Source organism: Silurus aristotelis (genome assembly GCF_946808225.1).
Source record: "Silurus aristotelis genome assembly, chromosome: 18".
NCBI classification, from domain to species: domain Eukaryota; kingdom Metazoa; phylum Chordata; class Actinopteri; order Siluriformes; family Siluridae; genus Silurus; species Silurus aristotelis.
In genome coordinates this window covers 22,421,150-22,443,186 of record NC_139591.1, presented here as the reverse complement: position 1 = coordinate 22,443,186, position 22,037 = coordinate 22,421,150, and the positions used below count along the sequence as shown (strand labels likewise).

Below are 22,037 nucleotides of genomic sequence, written 5' to 3'. Positions count from 1 at the left end.
CCGTTAGTCAATTTCTTGTTCTCTGTTTCCAAACAGAAATACATGAGCTTGTGCTCACTTATATTTGCTACAGATGCGGTTCGCAAGCTCTGACTAGTGTGCTCTCTGACCAGCCGAACAAAGGAAACGGAAAAGCTGACGTTCTTGGACGCCTGCTAGATGGTCCTGGTGTCACCAACTTAACATCAGAGAAGCTTTTGACCCTCTGAAACACGTAATGTGAAGAAAATGGTCCATTGGGAATAATTAAAAAAATGAATAAAGAATATTCTTGGACAAATACATATTCAAACGTAAATCAGCAGAGAAGGTTGGCAGAGAAACCTTGCTGGCCCTGAAGGTTCAACCACTGGTTTCAATTCTTCATTCAATGCACAAACTCAAACCTTTTGTAGGATCAAAGTGAGGTGTCTGATTAGCTGGTGATACCAAACAGGTGCCAATAATCAATTTCAGCTGTAGGTTAAAACCCAGTCATTAACTGAAACAGAAACAGCTGTGTAGGATCAGGCTTTCATCATAGGTGAGGGTGTGGAGGACAGTGTCATGTCACAGGTCCTACACCAAGGCAACAAGACACAAAGTATAAACACCGAACATTCTGAGTGGTGAAGTGAAGAACACTGATGATCTCTTCATCATGGAACCTGTTAGTAGGTGGATTTATTTATAAGGCATCAGGTGAACATTTTGGCCTCAAAGTTGATATTAGAAGCAGGAAAAATGGGCGTAAGGATTTGAGCGAGTTTGAAATTGTAACGTCTAGACGTCTGGGTCAGAGCATCTCCAAAACTGCAGCTCTTGTGTGTGTTCCTGGTCTGCAGTGGTCAGTATCTATTAAAAGTGCTCCAAGGAAGAAACAGTGGTGAACCAGAGACAGGGTTGTGGGGGACGAGGATCATTGATGCACATGAGGAGTGAAGGCTGGTCCGTGTGGTTCCGATCCAAAAGACGAGCTCCTGTAGCTCAAACTGCTGAAGAAGTTCATGATGTTGATGTTCGACAGGTCACGACTGTTTTAACGGCAAAAAGGGGACCAACACTAGATTTGGGAGGTGGTAATAATGTTATGGCTGATCAGTGTATGAGCACGGTCTCTCCGGGGTAAAGAACTTGAAGCAGACTGGGGTTTAAAGCAAGTGTGGGAAAGTACATGTGTTTTATACTCGTCACTTGCACTTTACAGCTCAGTGAAAATCTTTCTTCGAATTATAAAAGTGACGTCAGGAGCTCCCGGTTAAGGGCCTTGTTTAGGGCCCCAAGTTGATGATACTGGGGCTTGAACCTCAAATATCCTATCAGTAAACCAGTATAGTGGGAGGGGCCTCAGGAAAAAATGGGAGGGGCCTCAGGAAAAAAATGTAATGGAGTTGCATTTACAGTAACGTATGAAGTTTGTCAACACTAATTACATTAGCGACATCTCACATCCTTTTCCCCTTTAGTTCACTATCCCCCCCCGCCCCCCAAAAAAAAAAAAAAAATTTCTGAAATTTCCTGGAAAAAAAAAAAAAATGGTGCAGGAACCATTGCTGCATGTCGTTCACGACCTACATCATGTAGAACAAAAGAGAAGGAGTGAATCAGCAGTCAATATATAAAGTAAAAAAAAAAAAAAAAAAAGAGCCGACTCTTTTGTAATGTTTGTTCAGTTTATAAATACCTTTTTTTTCCATCGTCATAATCTCTATAATCCTTCTCATCTTGGAACGAGAGACAGACAGAGAAGTGGGAACAGAAAAAAAAAATACAAGAGTTCATCAGTCTGTTGGAGGATGTTGAGGACAGACGAAAAAAAAAAAAAAATAAAAAAATCACATGACTACAATACTGCCACGGACTCGCCTGTACCGAGACCGGAGTTCTTTTTGTTCTTTATGTGCATGTGCATGTGTATGTGTGTGTGTGTGTGTGTGTGTGTATGAGGGTTAAAAGTATCGTCAGGATGTTGGGAATGAATGGCCGAAGGGAACCATGTGGTCTGAGTACAGTATTGAGGAGAATTTATTGAGCAAAAGAAAGACAAAAATTCTTTAAACAGAATTAAAACAACCTAAACAACATGGCAATTTCAACTGAGAAGATAAAAAAAAAAAAAAAAATTGTAATGGCACAAAAAGAGCTGAGGTTGAAAGACGGAGTCGTTTCCTTCGAAGTAGGCGTGTGCTGGTATATAAAACTTATCACAATATCGCAGTCGGAATCCTCAGACTGACAGAATCTCAGTGGTTGATAACAATAATAATTATAATAATATCGCTGATTTAAATATTGCGATGTATTGCCTAATCGATTAATCAGCACAGCCCTATTTCAAAAGGTTTTGACCAAAAAAAAAAAAAAAAAAAAAGTTGACATTTCATATCCCATGGTCAACACGGCCCTGTAGCCAGGCCTGATGGGTAAGAGAAGAGCATTGTGGGTAAACTGAGTGGGCCGTGTTACGGCGTGGGTTTGCCCCGCCCCCATCGCGTCCTGATCGTGATGATAAAGATGACAGTAGTGGTGATGGTTGTCACAAAATCTATTTTCTCTAGTTCCTTTTTCTCCACGTGCACGCACACACACGTGCTCGCACGCACGCACGCACGCACACGCACACACACACGCACACACGCACACACACACACACACACAGAGAAACGAGCGCGCGGACGGAGGTGTGTGAGGTCGGTCGCTCCTAGTTGCCCTTCTCCTGGAAGATGTAGAGGTTGTTGGTGGTTGCCACGGCGATGATGTTGGCGTGGGGATGCCACGCCGTGTGCAGGATCTTCTTGTTGAAGTCCAGGCTGTCCACGCTGATCTCGTCCTTCTTCCTCTTACCGCCGGCGCACACGCGGCGCGGCTTCAGCACCTGCCGGGGCTTGCAGCTCTCGCGGCACGCCTCCAGGGTGACGTCTCGCCGCTGCGTGCGCTCCAGCATGCGGAAGAAGTTGTTGTACGAGCCGGTCATCACCACGCTGCGGGAAGCATGAGAAGGGAGGAAGAGGAAGAAAGAGAAGACAGGTGAGTTTAACAGGGAACCGCTGCGAGCTGGTCACTAAGCAACAAGAACGATGGGCGTGTACAAAATGGGGGAGGAGTCATGCGGCGAGAAAAAGGTTCTGAGCAAACAGTGTTTAATAAACGGTGTTTCTCGCCAGATCTGTTCTATCGCTTCGCTCGGCACACAGTGACGATTCAATTAAAAAGGGTGCGAACAAACTAAATATAAAAGCAGCAAAAAAACGATGATATTTTTAGTCACTGTTGTGATTTCTGAATAATTATGCACGTTTTTTTCCTTTAAAAAAAAAAGAATACAAAAATCAGGTCTGTTAACTTGCTGCGTTTCTCCGTTTCATTCTCTTTTTATAGCATTCGTCTACAACAGTGTTTATTATTCTTTTTTCACGTGATTTACTGCGATGTTCAAATGATTGTTTTTAATGTTTATATATTGGATTTATGCATTTATTATTTAATTATTAAACTAAATTTAATGTATTATATATTCAAGATGCTTATGTGAACAAAGGGTCTATTGTAAATGCTGTATGATATTTAATTTTTTTATATTTTATATTTTAACTTGCCATCTGCAAAATTCAATAGAAATGGAGATTTTTTTATTTTTTTTTTTTAACAAAATCACCCCAGTATGAGTGTGTGGAGGACTTCACCTTTAAACTAATTCACTCAGACAGACGCTATAAGCTTTAAAATGTCTAAAGATAAACTCAATATGTGGCTTTTGCGTTTTGTAAGTGCACTTTTAGGCAAACAGCCTGAATTAGGGGTTTATACCGTTATAATAAGTAAAACATCTAATAAAAAGATTTGTAAAATTCTGATTAATATAAAAAAAATAAATCATCATCAAAATAATTGTTCTAATCTAAAACAAATTAAGCCTATCTATCTCTCTCTCTCCCCCCGTCTGCCTGTCTGTCTCTCTCTCCATCTGCCTGTCTCTCTCTCTCTCTCTCTCTCTCTCTCTCTCTCTCTCTCTCTCTCCCAGTCTGCCTGTCGTCTCTCTCTCTGTCTGCCTGTCGTCTCTCTCTCTTGCTCTCTCCCGGTCTGCCTGCCTGCCTCTCTCTCTCTCTCTCTGCCTGTCTCTCTCTCTCGCTCTCTCTCCATCTGCCTGTCTCTCTCTCTCTCTGTCTGTCTGCCTGCCTCCCTCTCTCTCTTTCTCTCCCCGTCTGCCTGTCTCTCTCTCTCTGCGTCTGCCTGTCTCTCTCTCTCTCCATCTGCCTGCCTGTTTCTCTCTCTGTCTCTCTCTCTCTCTCTCCCCATCTGCCTGCCTGTTTCTCTCTCTGTCTCTCTCTCTCCGTCTGCCTGCCTGTCTCTCTCTCTCTGTCTGCCTGTCTCTCCATCTCGCTCTGTCTACCCGTCTCTCACTCATTCGTCTGTCTCTCTCTCTCCCCATCCCTCTCAATCTGCCTGTCTTGATCGCTTTTTCTCCGTCTGCATGTCTCTGTGTCTGCCTGTCTCTCTCACTCACTCAATCTGTCTATTCCTCTCTCTCTCCGTCTGCCTGTCTCGATCTCTCCCTGTCTGACTCTCTCTCACTCGCTTCATCTGTCGGTCTCTCTCCCCATGTGCATCTACCTACCTCTCTCCCTATCCCTCGTTTCCTTTCTCTGTCTCTCTGTTCATGCCTGTGTGTGTAAATCATTACCAGATGAGTGTGTAGTCATCACTGCTTGTGTGTGTGTTATTCCTGCCAGCTGTGTGTTTGTTTGTAAACATTAACAGCTGTGTCTACGTTTACACCAGCTGTGTGTGTGTTTGTGTGTGTGTGTGAGAGAGAGAGAGAGAGAGAGAGAGAGAGAGAGAGAGAATGATATAATGTAAGCAGTATAAAGTGTTGCTCCTCACACCACACAGTCACTGATCATTCTCCTGGAACTGGTGTAACGTGGGTCCACAGTAAACTACAGACGCCTTTCAACCTGCAGCTGGTGATAAGAAGAGCTCGTGTTGATTAGAGACCCCACCCTCAACGCCGGACCAAAAGAAAACCCTACAACCCAACAGCCGGCTCTACTTTCAGCTCATTTTCCCTCGAAAACACAAGAGTTTATGCTACACTTTTAACGGTACACAAAATCCACGTTTACGTGAATTTCCTCGGTTTTTAAGTCCCGGTTACGTTTCAGCGCAGTTTGGGGGACAGAAATACAAAATTGCTTGTTGTTTGTGAACGTTTTACATTTGTAAAACAATTTTCCAATAAAACCTATAAAAATATATTAATAAAATCTAATTTTATCTGGCAGGAAGTGGGAGGCGGAGACTAAACAAACCTGCGGTTCGCCACTTAACAGGTTTCTGACTGAACTCGGATTTTAACTATGTTCTGGGCGTAAAAAGGATTGTATTTAATACACGTGTGCACCAAACCTAAAGCCGCTGTACCAAAACCAAATTCGTGTACACCGCTCTTTTTTTTTTACTATAAACGTACAGGAACGAGTGCACCATCTCCTGCTTTCTGGAGACTCCTTCCTTACGCTTTTATAAACCGTTTTTATTGCGCGAGTGCCCAGTTACCATGGAAACGATCGAATATACCCGCCGTTTTTAGACACGTGGTGAAATCTCTTCCTCCTCACCTGTCGTTCCCGCTCCAGCAGCACTCGAACTTGTCGAAGATGCAGTCGTTTTCATAGAGCGAGCACAGCTTACTCCTGAGGTATTCATGAACCTGCGGAGAAGAAAAAAGGTGAGCGGTGAGGGGCAGTAAAGCGGCTTTGAATGCATCCTTCAGACACTGCTATGATCCTGCACCTTGCTGTGGATTATCACCTTGTACCATGGTCACCTCACAGTAATGACTAATCAAGCAGTCATTGATGTTTGCAGAACAAAACGGATCAGAATAACGTCTAATTTCTGGAATTCTGCTCTGAACTACACACAGAGTACAGCAGCGCCACCATTTAATGAGTTTTAATAAACGGGTATTAAAGAGAGAAATTAACGTCCGCCTGTGCTCTACAAATGCCGAAGCTGCTGGAGTTCACTTCTGGAGCCAGTTTCTGCTCGATTTCTCTTTTTTTTGTCGATATAATTAGTCTCAACGAGAGACGGACAGAGAAGTAGGAATAGAAAAATACAGCAAAAATTCAGCAGTGCTGCACAAAAAGCGTCCCTGTGTCGCCCTCTAGTGGTTCACATCGCATAAATCGCATATACATACGCCATAAACACCTTGTGAACTACAAATAAACTGTAATAGGGGGTGTTATGTTGATGAGGGTGGTAGCGTTTCTAACAATGGCGGTCTTAGTGCCGTTTGGAGGTGCTTCCTGAAAACGCACCTGATATGTTTCCACTGGCCGGTTCTCCATGTTCAGGTCCCAGATCTTGATGGACAGGTAATCTCGGGTCATCATGTAGCGCCCGCTGTGGCTGAATTTCACGTCCGAGATGGAAGAGATGATTTCTGAAAAGAAAGAGCGGTTGCTGGGGTCTTCTGGTTCCTCGAACACTAAAACACACAAAAGAGAAAAACGTAAGTGGGAAGCCTACATGAGACCCTCAGTGATAAATGCGAGATGTACGCGGTGCTGACGTTTGGAGTGTTTGTCGCAGAGGGCGGAGGCGCGCATGTCGCACATGCGGATGGTGCCTTTGCTGCTGCTGTAGACAAAGGTGTTGCATTGGTGCGGGTGGAACTCCGCCGCCGTGATCACCTCCGTCAGCTCCTCCATGTTGGTCGGCTTGATGTCCACAATGTCTGAAGGAGTGTTAAGAAGCACGTGCAGCTCTCAGACACACACACACACACACACAATCACTTCACCTCGTGCTCATGAGGTCAACCAATTCATCAGTTTTTGCCGATTATTTGGCATCGATAGTTCATTGCTGAAGCTTTTAGCAAAAACCCATACCGATAGTTTTTCCGGGTTGCGTTGTAGAGTACAACAGCGGCCTCTGGATGCAAATCACTCATGCCACGTGCTGTTTGAGGTGTCATTTTTTTTCCGTTTTGGATGTAACCGTTTTAATTAATTTGGGGTGTTACTTTTTGTTTCAGTTTGTTCAGTTTATTAATATATTTCATAAATGTATATCTATTTTATAATTCAGTAATTCTGTATCCATTATAAAAACTATGTCACCTGATCTGGTAAGAATCATTTGGTGTTTTAGGTCAAACCTGGACTTAAACAACCCCCCAAACACCCCCCCCCCCCCCCCCCCCACACACACACACACATATACACACACACACACTTTGCGTCCCCCCTGCAGGATACTGAAGCTGCGGTTGGTGATCTCCAGGTGCCACAGGTTGATGCGCAGGTCGTCGGCAGATAGGTACGTCTCGTTGTCGCTGTTTACCGAGATGGAGTTGATGTGGTAAGTGTGAGCGTTCGCAAAAACGCGCCGAGGGCTCGCCTCCACCATCAGGTCCATGGGCCTGAACACAGGAACCTGAAGCAAGAACACAGGGGTTAGATGTGAGACATGAGCAGGTCTGTAGAGTGTGTGTGTGTGTGTGTGTGTGTGTGTGTGTGTGTGTGTACGTACTCGTAGAGTAGTGATGGTGGATGAATCTCTGCAGCGGCCATCTTCCTCTTTCAGATTGTAGCCCTCGGGTCTCTTATCACGTTCACTTATCTTCCACAACTTTATAGTTTTATCTGTCGATTACAAAAAAAAAACAAATGAATTAAAAAAAAAAATTATATTCTCCATATTTATAAATAACACTCATAAATGTTCTACAGGCTTGTCAATCAATGAGTCCCGCCCCAGCTCACAGTAAAGCAACAGCTTGAATTTATTTAGTCTGCAGTTTGTACAGCAGTACAGATTTACTGTCCTCTAAATATAACAACATACAGCCATTATTGGATAAAAATCAACAAAAAAAATGAGTCCACCCTCAGTGAACGTGTCAAAACTGTGTCCAAAGTGCCAATATTTTATGTGAGCACCATGGAAGTCACCAGAGCTGCACAGGTTGCTGCTGGGATCCTTTTCCGCTCCTCCATAATGACATCACAGAGCAGCTGGATGTGAGATACATGGTGCTTCTCCACCTTCTGCTTGAGGATCCCCGCAGGTTCTCAATAGGGTTTTGGGCTGAAGACGTACGTGGCCACTCAATCACCTTCAGCAGGGTTGTCGTCGTTCTTGGTGGTGTGTTCGGGTCGTTGTTATGTTGGAAAACTGCTGTTAGGCTGAGTTACTGAAGGGAGGGTGTCATGTTCTGCTTCAGAATGATGTTGGAATCCATGTTTCCCTCAGTGAAGTGCACCAGCAGCACTCATGCAGCCCCAGACCATGATGCTACCACCACCATGCTTGAATGTAGGCAAGACACAATTTTCTTGGTGCTCCTCATCAGGGCGTCACCACACCATCTGAGCCGAACAGGTTTATCTTAGTCTCATCAGACCACAGGTTATGGTTCCAAAAATTCATGCTCTTGCACCGACTTGTTGCAGTGGTTGGCGTACGGTCTGAGTACTAAAATCTGGACCTTCTGTTTCAGCAACCTCTAAAGCAATGCTTTTTGAAGCAGCTTCTGCACCCGACCCCCAGCACGAGGACTCTGATGGACCCTTGTGAGGTCTGTTCCGAGTAGAACCCTTCTTGGAAAACCTCTGTATGACCCTGAACACTGTACTGTAACTCAGTTTCAGGGTGATACTGATCTTACAGCCTTTTTGAATCTGTGGCCGAAGCGGCTGAAATGCTCTGCTGTCATTATACAGTACGACAGCAGCCTCTAGAGGCGAATCACTGACACTACATGCTGTTTGAGTATATGTAAAGTGTCGATATTCCAAAAAGATCAGTTTATTTCTCTCTTTTTACTTATAATTAACGATTTATGCCCTTTTAAATCTTGTGCAAAACCTCAGTGCATCATCATGTAGATTTTAATTTGTCACTATTTTATACAAGGCTAAATTCCAGTACTTCTATCAGTATTGTATTTCCACTAGACTTTTATGCAGCATTACATGGAGAAGCAGAATTTTTATTCGCTCGATTGAGACGTTATCGATCGGACTTGCAGAAGAAATCTCGGATCCCCAACGCCTCCTCCTCTCCTGCAGATATACCGCAGGAAACGTGAGCTTCTCGCTTCCTCTGTTATAAACTGCATGCGCTCTTTCCTGCCTCTGATACACTCACCGTTTGTGGACAGGAGGAACTGTGCAGCGTTTTTTTGGGGCAGCCAGCGGATCTTGTTGATCTTCTCCTCGATCTCCAGACTCTTCAGGTAGTCGAACTCGGGCTCGTGGCTCTGGAACGTGCTGTAAACGTTGTAATCGCTGCGGCACTGCGCTTTGTTCTGGAGGAAATCAAATAATTAATTAATCCATTAAACAAATAAATAAAAAGGACACCTGGACAGAGACGAGGTTCTGCAAATGACACACAAAATACTGCTTATGAATTATGATTTTATTGATCTTTCTCAGTTACGTCGAGGCTGGAAAGTGAAATCTGAGACCCCTTCAGTTAAAAAACACATTAACGTCCGAGTCATGCGCCGAGCCCCACAGAACCACAAGGTCTTGTCTCAGCTGTATACTGATGTCTCTTTACTGATGCGTCGCTTTGAGAAGTATCTACCCATAACCATAAAACACCGCAGATCTCCTTAATGAAGCAGCCGAACAACAGGAACGCATCGACCCAAGCTGGGTTACAAAAGCTATTTAAAAGCTAGCGTTAATTACGAAATTTACACAACCTCACAAATTAGACTAACATCATGTTCATTTCTCTTTGTTGGGTTCGATTTTGCCTGCTAAATTCGGTATTATTAGTCGACCGATTTATCGATTTCGTCGATTTTTCAGCTATCTTCAAAAAAACATACCAATAGTTTTTCCGGGTTGCATCCTTTGCTCAAGCGGCCGAGTAAATCCGCTGTCATTACGAGAGCGGCCTCTAGAGGGGAATCACTGACATCACATGCTGTTTGTTTTTACAGACTGTGAGCACTACATTATATTTGTTATTTAAACATTATGGATTATATAATTATATTTATTAGTGGTGCAACCGCAGGTGAACCGTGGATTAGTTTCCCTTTTATGTTTAACTTGCGGATTGATCTAGGGTTAATCGCAGAATTAAATCCCTTTTTTTTGTTTCCTGGCGATATTGCCCCCCCCCTAATTTCTTATATAAACGGAGCAGTCACGTCTTCACGTGTACGGGAGATGCGTAAGTCAACAACAGCAGCAGCATTTTTTTAAATCTGATCTGTGTTTTAAAAACCATAATGTTTTGTGACTTGTTGCACCGGTAATATTTATTAATTAATATATTCATACTGTTTTTGCTTTTTTAGCTTTTATTTTTCCAATAAAAGGTCAGTACTATTTTACATGGAGTGTTTATTTATTTTGATCCAGTATCTGATTTAGATCTATCGGTTGATTAATCGGTTATCGGCAAGTACGATCCAACCTCGCACTCAGTATCGGTGAATCCACTACCCTGGGATTCTGGGATTTGAACTCAAACCTTCCAATTAGAAGACCAACATCTACCGGCAGTTACTACAGACACGTGTTACTACAGACACCGGTCAGTCCCTTCTGACATGTACATTTATGGCATTCGGCACACGCCCTCATCCAGAGACTTGCGATGATCTCATTTGAAGATAAAGGACCTTCTCTCAAGGGCCTAACATGGTTCTTCTGGGGTTTGAACTTACGACCTTTCGTTCTGAAATGTAACGTTTGGGCAGACGTCCATATCCAGAAAATGACCTCATTTATACAACCGAGTAGTCGAGGGTTAAGGGCCTTGCTCAAGGGCCCAGCAGGGGCAGCTTGTTTCTTTATTGTTCTTTAAAAGTCATGCCAGACTTGGGATTTTAATCGCAGGACCACTTTAGTCGCATTGCATCTACGATGGAATTTGATCCTGACGGCGTCCCGAAATGGAAATTTGTACGCTATCGTTGGCGTGAGGTCGAAAAAAAAAAAAAAAAAAAAGGAAATCGAACCGTCGTGATTCTGGAATTTATATTTGTATTCTATTCGTATTTTATTATTCGTGCACGGCCCTCTAGTGGAAAATAAAGGCATGACACGTGGGGCACGATGAACGGCAAAATTGTGTTTGTGTTCTTCACTAATCTTCATTCATGTTTTTCTCTATGAAAAATAAAGCTAATGCACTCAAAGCAGCAACAAACACACAAAGTCATCAATGCAAGAACATAAACGGCTAGAGCACCGAACTTAACTACACTTTCATTTTCTCTGTTTTTGAACTTGATGCTAAATCTAAGGGCATTGGAGCTACAGCTTGGTCTTGAGCGACTTGATGGTCCTGCACCTCCTTTCAGATGCTAAGAGAAGAAACTAGATGCTGAATGGAGTCTTTAATGATGATGCTGCTTGTCTTTGTTTGCAGTCGACTAACATGTACAGTGTCCAGGTTCAGACCCAAAACACACACGTTCCTGCAGCAAGCAGACCACAGTGTGGTAGAGTACGAGAGTACGAGAGCATGCTCTTTATGGAGCTGCGGTACGAATGATCATGAGTTTAGCGGTGCAGGGATTTGAATCCATGAACCTCTGATCTGAACAATTTTTCTTGAACGATAACATCATGGGTTCAGATTGTGAACGGGGGAAAATGGACGAAGGTATAGTAGGCGAGACTTTTGAACCAGACATGCATGTGGCGTGCAGCGGTGCATGATGGGAAACGTGCGCCGATACCTCGGTGTCCTGCTGAAAGATGACGACGCGTCCGCCTTTGTCTCCAGTGGCTAAAAGCTCCCCTGAGTGGTTGAACTCCACAGTGGAGATGATATCAGCTGTCGGAAACACACACACACACACACACACACACACACACACGATCAATCAAACAGTCACAGTACCAGGAAAAGAAGACGAAAGTGCGCGTGAACGTACGTGAAGGTACGTGCCCACACTCGGTAGCGGGTTACACAACATCCATGCGCGGCACGTTATCGTGAAAGAAATAACCGGTGTCTCGGGTTCATTATTTCTGCACAAAATTCGGTGAATTTCTGGTGAGAATAAAACAAATAAAAAGTGTCTGATGATAAAAGTTGTGGATGATATAACTGCTGGTTTACCGCCGCAAATCGACAAACGAGAGATGAATATTAGTCAACACACTCCCACGCTGCTCTAAAATAGGTGTGTGTGTGTGTGTGTGTGTGTGTGTGTGTCGCTCGCCGGAGACTGACTCACGATTTAACCCTCGGCTGTTCGCTGATGCACGGCAACAATACGAGAGAGAAAGAAAAGCAGGAGGCTTTTGTGTGAGCTCAGGCTCCCTGAGGCCTCTCTGTAAAAGTGTGTGTGTGTGTGTGTGTGTGTGTGTGTGTGTGTGTGTGTGTGTGTGTGTGTGAAAGAGAGCTATTTCTTATAGTACAAAAGAACATCCACCGTTTCAAAGCGAGAATAATAGCCACAGGGACGAGCCACAGTGCTGTAAGGACGGATGGAGAGAGGAGTGGAGGAGGGAGAGAAAGAGAGAGAGAGAGAATGAATGCACATGGAAATGTTTGCAGGCCTGTGGATGGACATACGTGTGTGTTTAGGGGTGTAACGGTACACGTATTCGTATCGAAATCCTCTGGTACGGGGTTTTCGGTTCAATGCGATCCTTTGTACGTGCGGAACACAGTTTAAATCCCAGTTTCCTCAGGAACGTATTAAGTGGCGGACCACAACTTTTAGTCTCTGCCTCGGACTTAAGCACATTTTTTTCTTATTATGAAACTTAAAAACATCTGCAACAACGCCAGATGTATAAAAAAATGAAAGCACAGTTAGCGCAGTGTCACCATGGCGACTCACTCGGTACTGGAAATACGATTTGTTTTGAATATGTTTAAGATGAAATCCCACATGAACTCCTCAATCAGCAGCACTTTAAGCTTTAAAATGTCATTTAAAAGAGTTTATATCAATACGTGTTTATATATTATAATTATATAGTTATAATAAGCAAAACATTTAATAAAATATATAGTTTTATCCGATTAATTTGAAAAAATTAATTAATAAAAGTAATTGTGGCCTAATTAAATGCAAAACACACACACACACACACACACACACACACACACACACACACACACACACACAGTCTAACTATTTAATTACATTTTTCCATTTATTTAATTTTATTGAATCAATTTATTAAATGTAAGAAAATAAAATATTGCATTATTCGATTTATTACATGTGATTTTTTGATTAAATATTATTTTATATATTATTTAACCAGACATTTTATTTAAAATTGTTGTAAAAATGCTGTTCAAATGTTGATCACAAATGTCAATATTATTAAACTGTTTAAAAAAAACCCCAAAAACAAACAAACAAACAAACAATGTTATGTTTTGCATTTCTTTCCTGATCGTACTGAAATTGAACTGAAGTGAGAATGTTGTGTATCGTTACACCGCTAATACAGATGCATGGATGTACAGATGGATGGATAGACGTATATAAGGATGAATGGATGAAGTGAAGAACACTGATGATCTCCTCATTATGCACCTGTTAGTAGGTGGATTTATTTATTAGGCTGCAAGTGAACATTTTGTCCTCAAAGTTGATGTTAGAAGCAGAAAAAACGGGTGGAAGGATTTGAGCGAGTTTAAAATTGTGACGTCTAGACGTCTGGGTCAGAGCATCTCCAAAACTGCAGCTCTTTTACGAATGTAAAGATGGACGGACGGATAGACGGCTGTATGTACTGTATGCATTGGACAGTATTGGACTTTGGATCGGAAGATCAGAGGTTCAAATCCCACCACCACTGAGCTGCCACTGCTGGGCCCTTGACGAAACCAGCTCCATGAAGATCTGCTTTACATGGGTTGGAGTGGAAGATCTCCTGCTATAGAGCTCCAACCCTATTGAACACCTTCAGGATGAATGTAAACAACCTTCTTCCAAGAAGAGTGGAGGTTCTTATAAACAGGGTGTTTAAAAAGCTCGTTGTGTGGGTGTAAATAAGTGTATGATACACTGTGAATCATAAATTACTACATTACCCTCAGACAAGCTCCAGCATGTGTAGTGACGTCTGTACTGTTCGTGCGAATTTTGCAAGACGGACGACGTCATCGCATTTCATTGCGCTGTTCTTCACCCAGTTCAGGGTGAAGACGACGCTGTTCTCCAAAGCTCAAGTCTGGTGGTGGTGGTGGTGGTTTTGGGGGATCAAAAAAGATAATGAGCTGAAGATATATTTTGATTTCATAGACTAGGAAATTGAACACTTTAAATAAAAGCCGTCTGGCCTGCGTTTTTTCCCCAATGTTTATCCGATAGTCTCCCATATTTGTCGCAGCATTCGCAAGATGGTAACGATCTTCTCAACATCTGTTCTGCACAAGGAAGAGGGGGAAAAAGACCCCCGATCTTCTCGCTCCGATGTATCGTCCGTTGCGTTTATGGAGCTGTGATGGAACATCTCTTAACTTCCACGTCTTTACTCTTCATTTCGCTTTCCGGCTCTCAATGCATTTCCCTTATATGGAGTTTTGTGGGCGTTGCCATATGTAAATGAGACATGGGCTACATGCAATCAATAAAATCAGCATTTCTGAAGACGCGATTTTGTGGTTTGTATTTGTGCTCGTCAATGGTTTTTTTTTTACGCACTCACCTTCGGCTACGTCATCATCGATTGCTCCTTTGACCTGCGAGAAGCACCACTGAACGTCGTTGCCCCCGCCTCCGGCACCTGCAAACATAAAAAAAAAAAAAACGCACCGGTCAGACTCCGCCCACAAACACAGAACGACCAATCGAACCGTGGACTATTATTATTATTTCGTCCCCAAAAACCTCGGCTTAGTGGTGTACAATCAGATTCCGCTGCAGCAGAGGCAACAAGTAATCTTCCCCTTGAGATAATCTTCGCGCTCTGATACTTACTGCTCCTCGTGCCGCTTCAGGAAAACATAAGTCCTTCAACAAAAACAACAGGATGTGCATCTGCGCTATAAAAAGCCGTCTGCAGGGAAGTGACGCAGACGAGGACCGAAGCTTTAAAACGGAGTGAAGGAAACCGTTTAAAACCGAATGACAAATTGCACAATAATCCGGTTCTCCGTGACGATCAGTCATCCCACGATGCTTTTAAAGACAACACACCGTGTGGACAAACGTTAGTGGACACCCGAGCATTAGATGGCAACGGGCTTCTTGTTTAACATCCCGTCCCACGTTTAGTCCCAATTTACTCTTATAATAATCTCCATTCTTCTTCATGTTCTACTAGATTTTGTGGAGAAACTTTTGACCTTGTAGTAACATACTAATGAGGTCACTGAGGCGTCCACGCGATCTCCCATGACGGAGGTCTACGTTCCTCGACAGGTTCCTTTGCCGATCACATGGATTGGAGGTGGGTTATTGTTTCCTCAAGGAACATTCTATGCATAATTATCGAAAATTTTATTTAAAAAACAAGCAGCGAAGACTAAAGAGTTCCTGAGATTTGATTTTATTACACAGAGACAAAAAGCAGCAGGAAAACTGAGACAGGAATCCACAAGCAACTACATCACCACCACCACCTTCCATAAAATCAGTAATAAAAATATAGATTTAATACATTTCAACAGAGTTCACAAGCACACTGGGACACATTAAAGTATAAATATATCTAAGAAGATTTATAGTTGTACTTTTATTGATACTTTTATATGTAGTATTAATTTTATTTATTTAAATATTCTATTTTTATTATTTATATTATATTCGTTGAACGTTTCACTACACGATTCGGTTACAATCCTCAAAGGACAAAATTTCGGGGGGTGAAATCGAAACCCGACGTCCGCCCGATTCCCTCTACGCAGCCGAGTGCGAAAGTTTGTGCACCCTCAAGACCTATATTAAATATAAATAAAAATACAAAAATAAAAACAAATAAATAAATTCATACATTGGGAATCGCATCCGATTCACGATACGTGAATTTCTTCAGTACATTTCTTATATTTAAACTATTTCTGGATTTAAAAACTTTCGTTTATTTATTAATTAATATTACAGAAGGAGAAGGAGGAAGGGGGTTACAATCTTTTGCACTTTGGTGTTTAACGAGCAGATCTTCTCCCAGATGATGAACATGATATTCATCAGTGTTTGTATTTGTAGTTTAATCCTGGATCTCCTTCAGGAATCATTTTTTTTGGGTTTAGAAATGAGAAAATGAGTGACCTTGCATTATGTGCGGATCTTAAATCTATGAACACACACTAATATACCATTCTGACGTCACATACACACATCCCATATACTTTATCTATAATAATCCTAGAAATTAAATTTGTGTGCATATTATTATTATTATTATTATTCTAAAATAACCGCCCCATGACCAGAACACGTGACTCTGCAAATGCATATGAAAGATCCCACGCCGGTGGGGTTTAAATACCCACACACGCATTGCAGCTGCTTAGATTGCGGGAAATTTCAATATAAAATACACCAAAATGCACGCAAAATTCGCGATCGGATTGTTCAAGTTGAGCTTAGCAAAGCCGCGCCATTCATCCCCCACCTATATTCCGAAAGATCCCGCCTCCTGAAACCTGATTAGCTAACGAGCTCCATTCACGACAGTACTTTAGGAAGAACGAGCCAATCCGAGGTCAGAAGGCGAGGTCTGGCTCAACCAATCAAATCAGCGCTTGGGGGTAAAACCGGAAAACAGGTAGGAGGAAAAAAAACAAGGTAAGAAAACGTGAAGTAGGGAATGGAAAACGCTGTAAATGTGTCAGGTCGAATAAATAAAATGAAAATCGATTTCTAGATTTATAAACTGTGAGGTAAAAATCTCGCCGGCGAAGCAGGAAAAGACGGATGCTAGCAATGCTAAGCTACAGGAATAGCCAGTGTTTCCGCTTCTGGATGGGTGACATGTGCGGTGATGAGAGTGTCGGCGCGGGACGCGGTTTCCGTCGGATTTTTCTGATTAATCGAGGAATCGATGCACTGACCAGCTTGCATGAGGTTCATGCAAGCTAGCCGTTAGCTTAGCAAAGTTACCTGCCATGGCGAGAGAGGAAGAGGGAAGGAGAATCTTAGCGGCGGCTCCTGAAAACTTTCCCGATGTTTGTGCACAAAAAATAAAATGAAAATCTCAGATGGATTATAAATCGGGTGTGTGTTCAGGCGGCTCGGTTTGTTTTCTCTTTCTCTCCACCTCTAAAGTCCCGCTGAAGCCGAATCCAGCTCTTCTCCTCCTCCTCCTGCCTTTTCCTCCCACACTCCGCTATCCACATTCAAAATGGCGCAGCCCCGCCCGGCAGTGACGCCATCAACACGCGCCGCCATCTTTCGGGGCAGGAGAGGGAGGAGATGCGCCATGCGTTGACGTCATTCCCTTGCGTCGATAATAGTAGTGATGGGAAAATCGGATCATTTGAGTGACTCGGTTCTTTGAATCTATTTTTTATTTTAGTTCATTTGATTAGAAATAAAATAAAAACGATAACAAACACGTCTACATACACAAACTAATATATATTATAGATACAGTACAGACCAAAAGTTTGGACACACCTGCTCATTCAAAGAGTTTTCTTTATACGTAACAAAAAAGTGAGCTGAAAATATGTCATATTGTAGGTTCTTCAAAGTAGGCATCAAGAGAATGCCAAGAGTCTGCAAAGCAGTAATCTAACCAAAAGTTGGCTACTTTGAAGAACCTACAATATGACATATTTTCAGTTGTTTCACACTTTTTTGTTATGTATATAATTCCACATGTGTTAATTCATAGTTTTGATGCCTTCAGTGTGACTTCACAATTTTCATAGTCATGAAAATAAAGAAAACTCTTTGAATGAGCAGGTGTGTCCAAACTTTTGGTCTGTACTGTGTATGTGTATGTGTATGTATATATATGTATATATATGTATGTATATATGTATGTATTTATGTGTGTGTATGTTTGTGTGTATATATATATATATATATATATATATATATATATATATATATATATATATATATATATATATATATATATATATAATATATACACTAAAACCCTTAACTATTGGATTGCATAGCGTGACAAAAGAACGAAAGACTCAGACCAGCGAGTCGATTAATTATAAAAAATATTGAACATATTTAACAGAATATACATATACAATGGCACTGATAAATAAATATTTAGCAAGGCACATATACAGTATAAGTGGAAAGTACCAATAAATGTACATATATTCTGAAAGAAAGAAAAAAAGAAAGAAAGAAAGAAAATGGATGGGGTGTAAAGTAGGGGTCTCTCGTTGTTCTTCAAATAAAAGTTCTCTTATTATTCCAAAAAGATTCTGGACCTTTTTACTTATACTTATAAAATCCAATGATGGAAATTGATTATGGATCAAGTAAAATACGGTTTCATCTTCATACATTTGCAGAAGAGTCGAGGGTGAACTTCTCGATTCTGTTTCCCGTACATTTGCGATGCTTTGCTCGTGCACTTCTGGTAGAAAATGAACGAATCACTCTTTAAAACTTCTCGAATGAATCGTTCCTGAACGACTTGCAATAACATGGGTACATTTTGGAGAGTTGCATGTCCATGGTGTTTCTATTGTTATTTGATATGTTTTATTTATCATTTAGTTATTCAATAGAAAAAGAAGCATGCATGCTTGCGCTGAAAAACAACCAGGAAAACAAAATGCAAAAATGAAAATGACTGATCAAAAAATAAACAACTGAGAAACTTGCATTTCAAAATCATTATATATTCATACTGACATTTTCAAGCAATTTTTCCCAGAATAGTTATATCAAATATTTTAATCAATAATCTCTATTTGCACCTCGATGAATGGTGAATGATACATTAAAGATGCATAGAAAGCTGCTACCGATGCAGTGCGATCCGATTTCACTTCGATGCAACGGAAAGAATATGATGCTATGCAATTTAGTATGGTACTTTTAATTCTTTGGTTCAGATCGGCAGCAAATCATCAATTTACTCAAGTGCTTTCTGTATTCTAACACATGGCCCCTTTCACAAACCTTTGTAGTGCAAAAAAAGCTGAAAAAAATCCCAGAGGTTATTTTCTTGTTCTGTCTGCAGGAAGATGCAGCTCTACCTCTGCCATGTTAATCTATATTCTATGTGACTCTCAGGACACGCACCTGTAGTGTTGTGATGCGTCGTATTCACGTAGTAGCAGCGGTGCTGAGAGAACGCTCGATGGAGAAACAGTTTAGTGAGAAGAAACTGGGGGGTGAATACTTATGCATCATGCATATTTCTTTCCATATGCAACACTTGGCTGGGATATGTAGGAATGACAATACAGCTTGACTTGTTTTGAAAAATGTGTGCGTTTTAATGTTTCGGGTTTCCATGCTGTTACGTTGTATCAGGAGTTTGGAAGGTGAACAAGTCTTCTTAAAGTAACATATGATAATGGTTTGAAATGCAATAAAATAACTCTTATTTTGTCTTTTCTACCAAAAAACATCAGAAACCGCAAAATCTTTCACAAGTATCTATCAGGGATTTACTTAATTTGGCAAAATAAAACTCCACCTCAAAAATCACGTGAATTATCTAATGATTCATGTATGAACTGTGCATCAGGACACACACTGGGTTTTTCCCATGTAGTCAGAAACTACTGATATAATCACATTTATTAAAAAAAACAAAACCATACAGTGTCTGTCAATAGTGTGGAAACACAAAGTCTTTAAAGGTTTTTTAAAACACACACCTGCATGTTCCTTTAGTATCTATGCAACAAACATTATGAAGATTTCCAACTCACCAAAGATGTTCTTCTCTAGATTGAGATGTTCTTGTTCATCTCAGAGCAGTTCAGTAGGATTTAGGTGCGGTGACTGGGCAGGTGGTTCCATGATAGCTATCACTCCAGACGTCTGTTTACTCTCTAAATAACACTTACAGAACTCAGACGTGTGCCAAACCATTAAACTTCCACCTACATGCACATTATCAACTTGTGCTGTTAATATCATGAACAGCAGCTACGCTAATTCCTCTCCACTGCTTCTCTTTCTCTCCCCATCCCGAGGCATCCTGAGGTTTGGCCAGCTCCAGTCACGTCCCACCTCGTGAAGATTATGGACCTATGGATGATCATGGAGAAGTAGATGCCGAGTGTTTAAAGGCCCTGGCATGGAGAAGCTGATGCTGGATCTATGATGATCACAAATTGTTCTGTATTGTTGAAAGATTTATGACCAAACTCTTGATGTCACCCATATGAGGATGGGTTCCCCTTTGAGTCTGGTTCCTCTCAAGGTTTCTTCCTCATATCATCTAAGGGAGTTTTTCCTTGCCACTGTCGCCACGGCTGCTCATCAGGGACAAACGCACACCATTCACCTTCACTGTTGTTTTCTGTAAAGCTGCTTTGAGACAATGTCTGTTGTGAAAAGCGCTATACAAATAAACCTGACTTGACTTGACTTGACTTGACTTGACTCCATGTGTGAGTGTGGTGGACTCACCACCTCCTTGGACAACTGTCTTGTAGTTGGTGCTACAGAACACCAACCAGCAGAACTTCAAGATGTAATTAGTCAATCCATCCAGCAAACTCTTGATCCCGGAAATTAAATCCATGTGCAATATACATTATAGACACAAAAGTATTTGAACACCTGACTTCTCCAGCCTTATGTGGTTCATCTATGGATGCTGTAGCATGACATTTTCCCTTCACTTGACTATAAAACCCAAACCTGTTCCAGCACGACGAGGCCATCTGCATGATATAGGTTGGAGTGGAAGATCTTCTGCTATAGAGCTCAAAACCCTGGTGAGCAACTTTGGGGTGAATGTGAACGCTGACTGCACCCCAGGCCTCCTCACTTCCTCACCTACATCAGTACCTGACGTTACTAACACCCTTGTAGCTGAAAGAATCTCCACAGAACTGACATAAAATCTAGTGGAACATCTTCCCGGAAAAGTGGAGGTTTATATAACAGCAAATGTGGAATGGGATGTTCAAAAAGGAGCAATCTTATGCTCAGGTGTCCACAAACTGATCAAGTTAAAGGTCTGGTGCAGTTCCCAGTTCTCTCTCTATCCAACGGGAGTAATTTCATGAATCTGCAGCAACACTGAATTAAGCATAATGCAGCAGCTCAGCTCCACTTTAGATAAAAGCACCTGGCATATGAGTAAAATGTAAAAATGAAAAGACAGTGTACATCATCATCTCCGGCTGAACGGGAAACGAGTAAATAAACGTTGGGATGTTGCGTGAAACATTTCAGTCTTTTTTTTTTTCCTTAATAGCAGGAAATCCATTTTGTGTCATTTAAGGGAAAGACTTGTGTGTAGGCAGCTAACGCATACATGCAGAACCTCAGCTGCTGAATCAGAGAGTGCTGTAATTCTCTGTAGGAAAACAAAACACACACACACACACACACACACACACACACACACGTTCCACCAGGGATCAGCAGTGGAGGTGATGCTAATGGGTGAGAGCAAAGCCTGAGTCATCACATAAACATTTGGGAGCTGAACAAGTGACCGAGCTCTTACCACCACCTAATGCAGCACACACACACACACACGCACACACACCGCTGTGCCTGGAACATGAATACAAGTCCTAAGGAAAAAATAGCTTTTGTTACAGAGGAGGGAGATGCTAGCAAATGTTTCCTCTGTATCTGAAAATGTCCTCATTTCTAATATACTTAAATTTCTCGGTGGATCTAAAGATGAAACTGTGAACATGAAGCTGTTTGTTTCCAGCCAATAAAACACTCCAGATGCTTGCGAGCTACATCTGCATAGTCTTTATGCTAGGGCTTTACATCACAGGCTTCCGAATTGTTATTTGACCACCGAATCGGCTACAATTCGTAACAAAACCTAGTCATATTGACTGTCAGTCAACACGATTGGCGGTAATATGATAATATAATAGTCAGTAATATGTTCTATGTATATATGAGGTGGTATCATAAAGTTTCAAGGCTAATAGTCTGTTGCTATTTTTAACGC

General features: G+C 41.7%; 2 protein-coding genes across 3 annotated transcripts in view; one reads left to right on the top strand and one right to left on the bottom strand.

Annotated features, from left to right (window-relative positions):
- adra1ab (adrenoceptor alpha 1Ab) overlaps positions 1-22,037 on the top strand; it is a 445,038-nt gene that overhangs the window by 55,514 nt on the left and 367,487 nt on the right. The gene's annotated exons all lie outside the window — the stretch shown is intronic.
- ppp2r2ab (protein phosphatase 2, regulatory subunit B, alpha b) lies at positions 1,981-17,387 on the bottom strand (the record flags this gene model as incomplete). Of its 2 annotated transcripts, XM_083568797.1 has the most annotated exons (10): positions 1,981-2,960; positions 5,598-5,689; positions 6,306-6,475; positions 6,560-6,724; positions 7,251-7,428; positions 7,525-7,637; positions 9,145-9,304; positions 11,708-11,805; positions 14,652-14,729; positions 17,051-17,387. In XM_083568797.1, 10 exons carry the CDS (start codon positions 17,055-17,057, stop codon positions 2,681-2,683), a joined length of 1,341 nt encoding a protein of 446 aa, XP_083424923.1. In that variant the 3' UTR covers positions 1,981-2,680. The 2 variants fall into 2 exon arrangements, with proteins under 2 accessions (XP_083424923.1, XP_083424922.1); XM_083568796.1 differs by lacking the exon at positions 17,051-17,387 and having other exon boundaries at positions 14,652-14,739.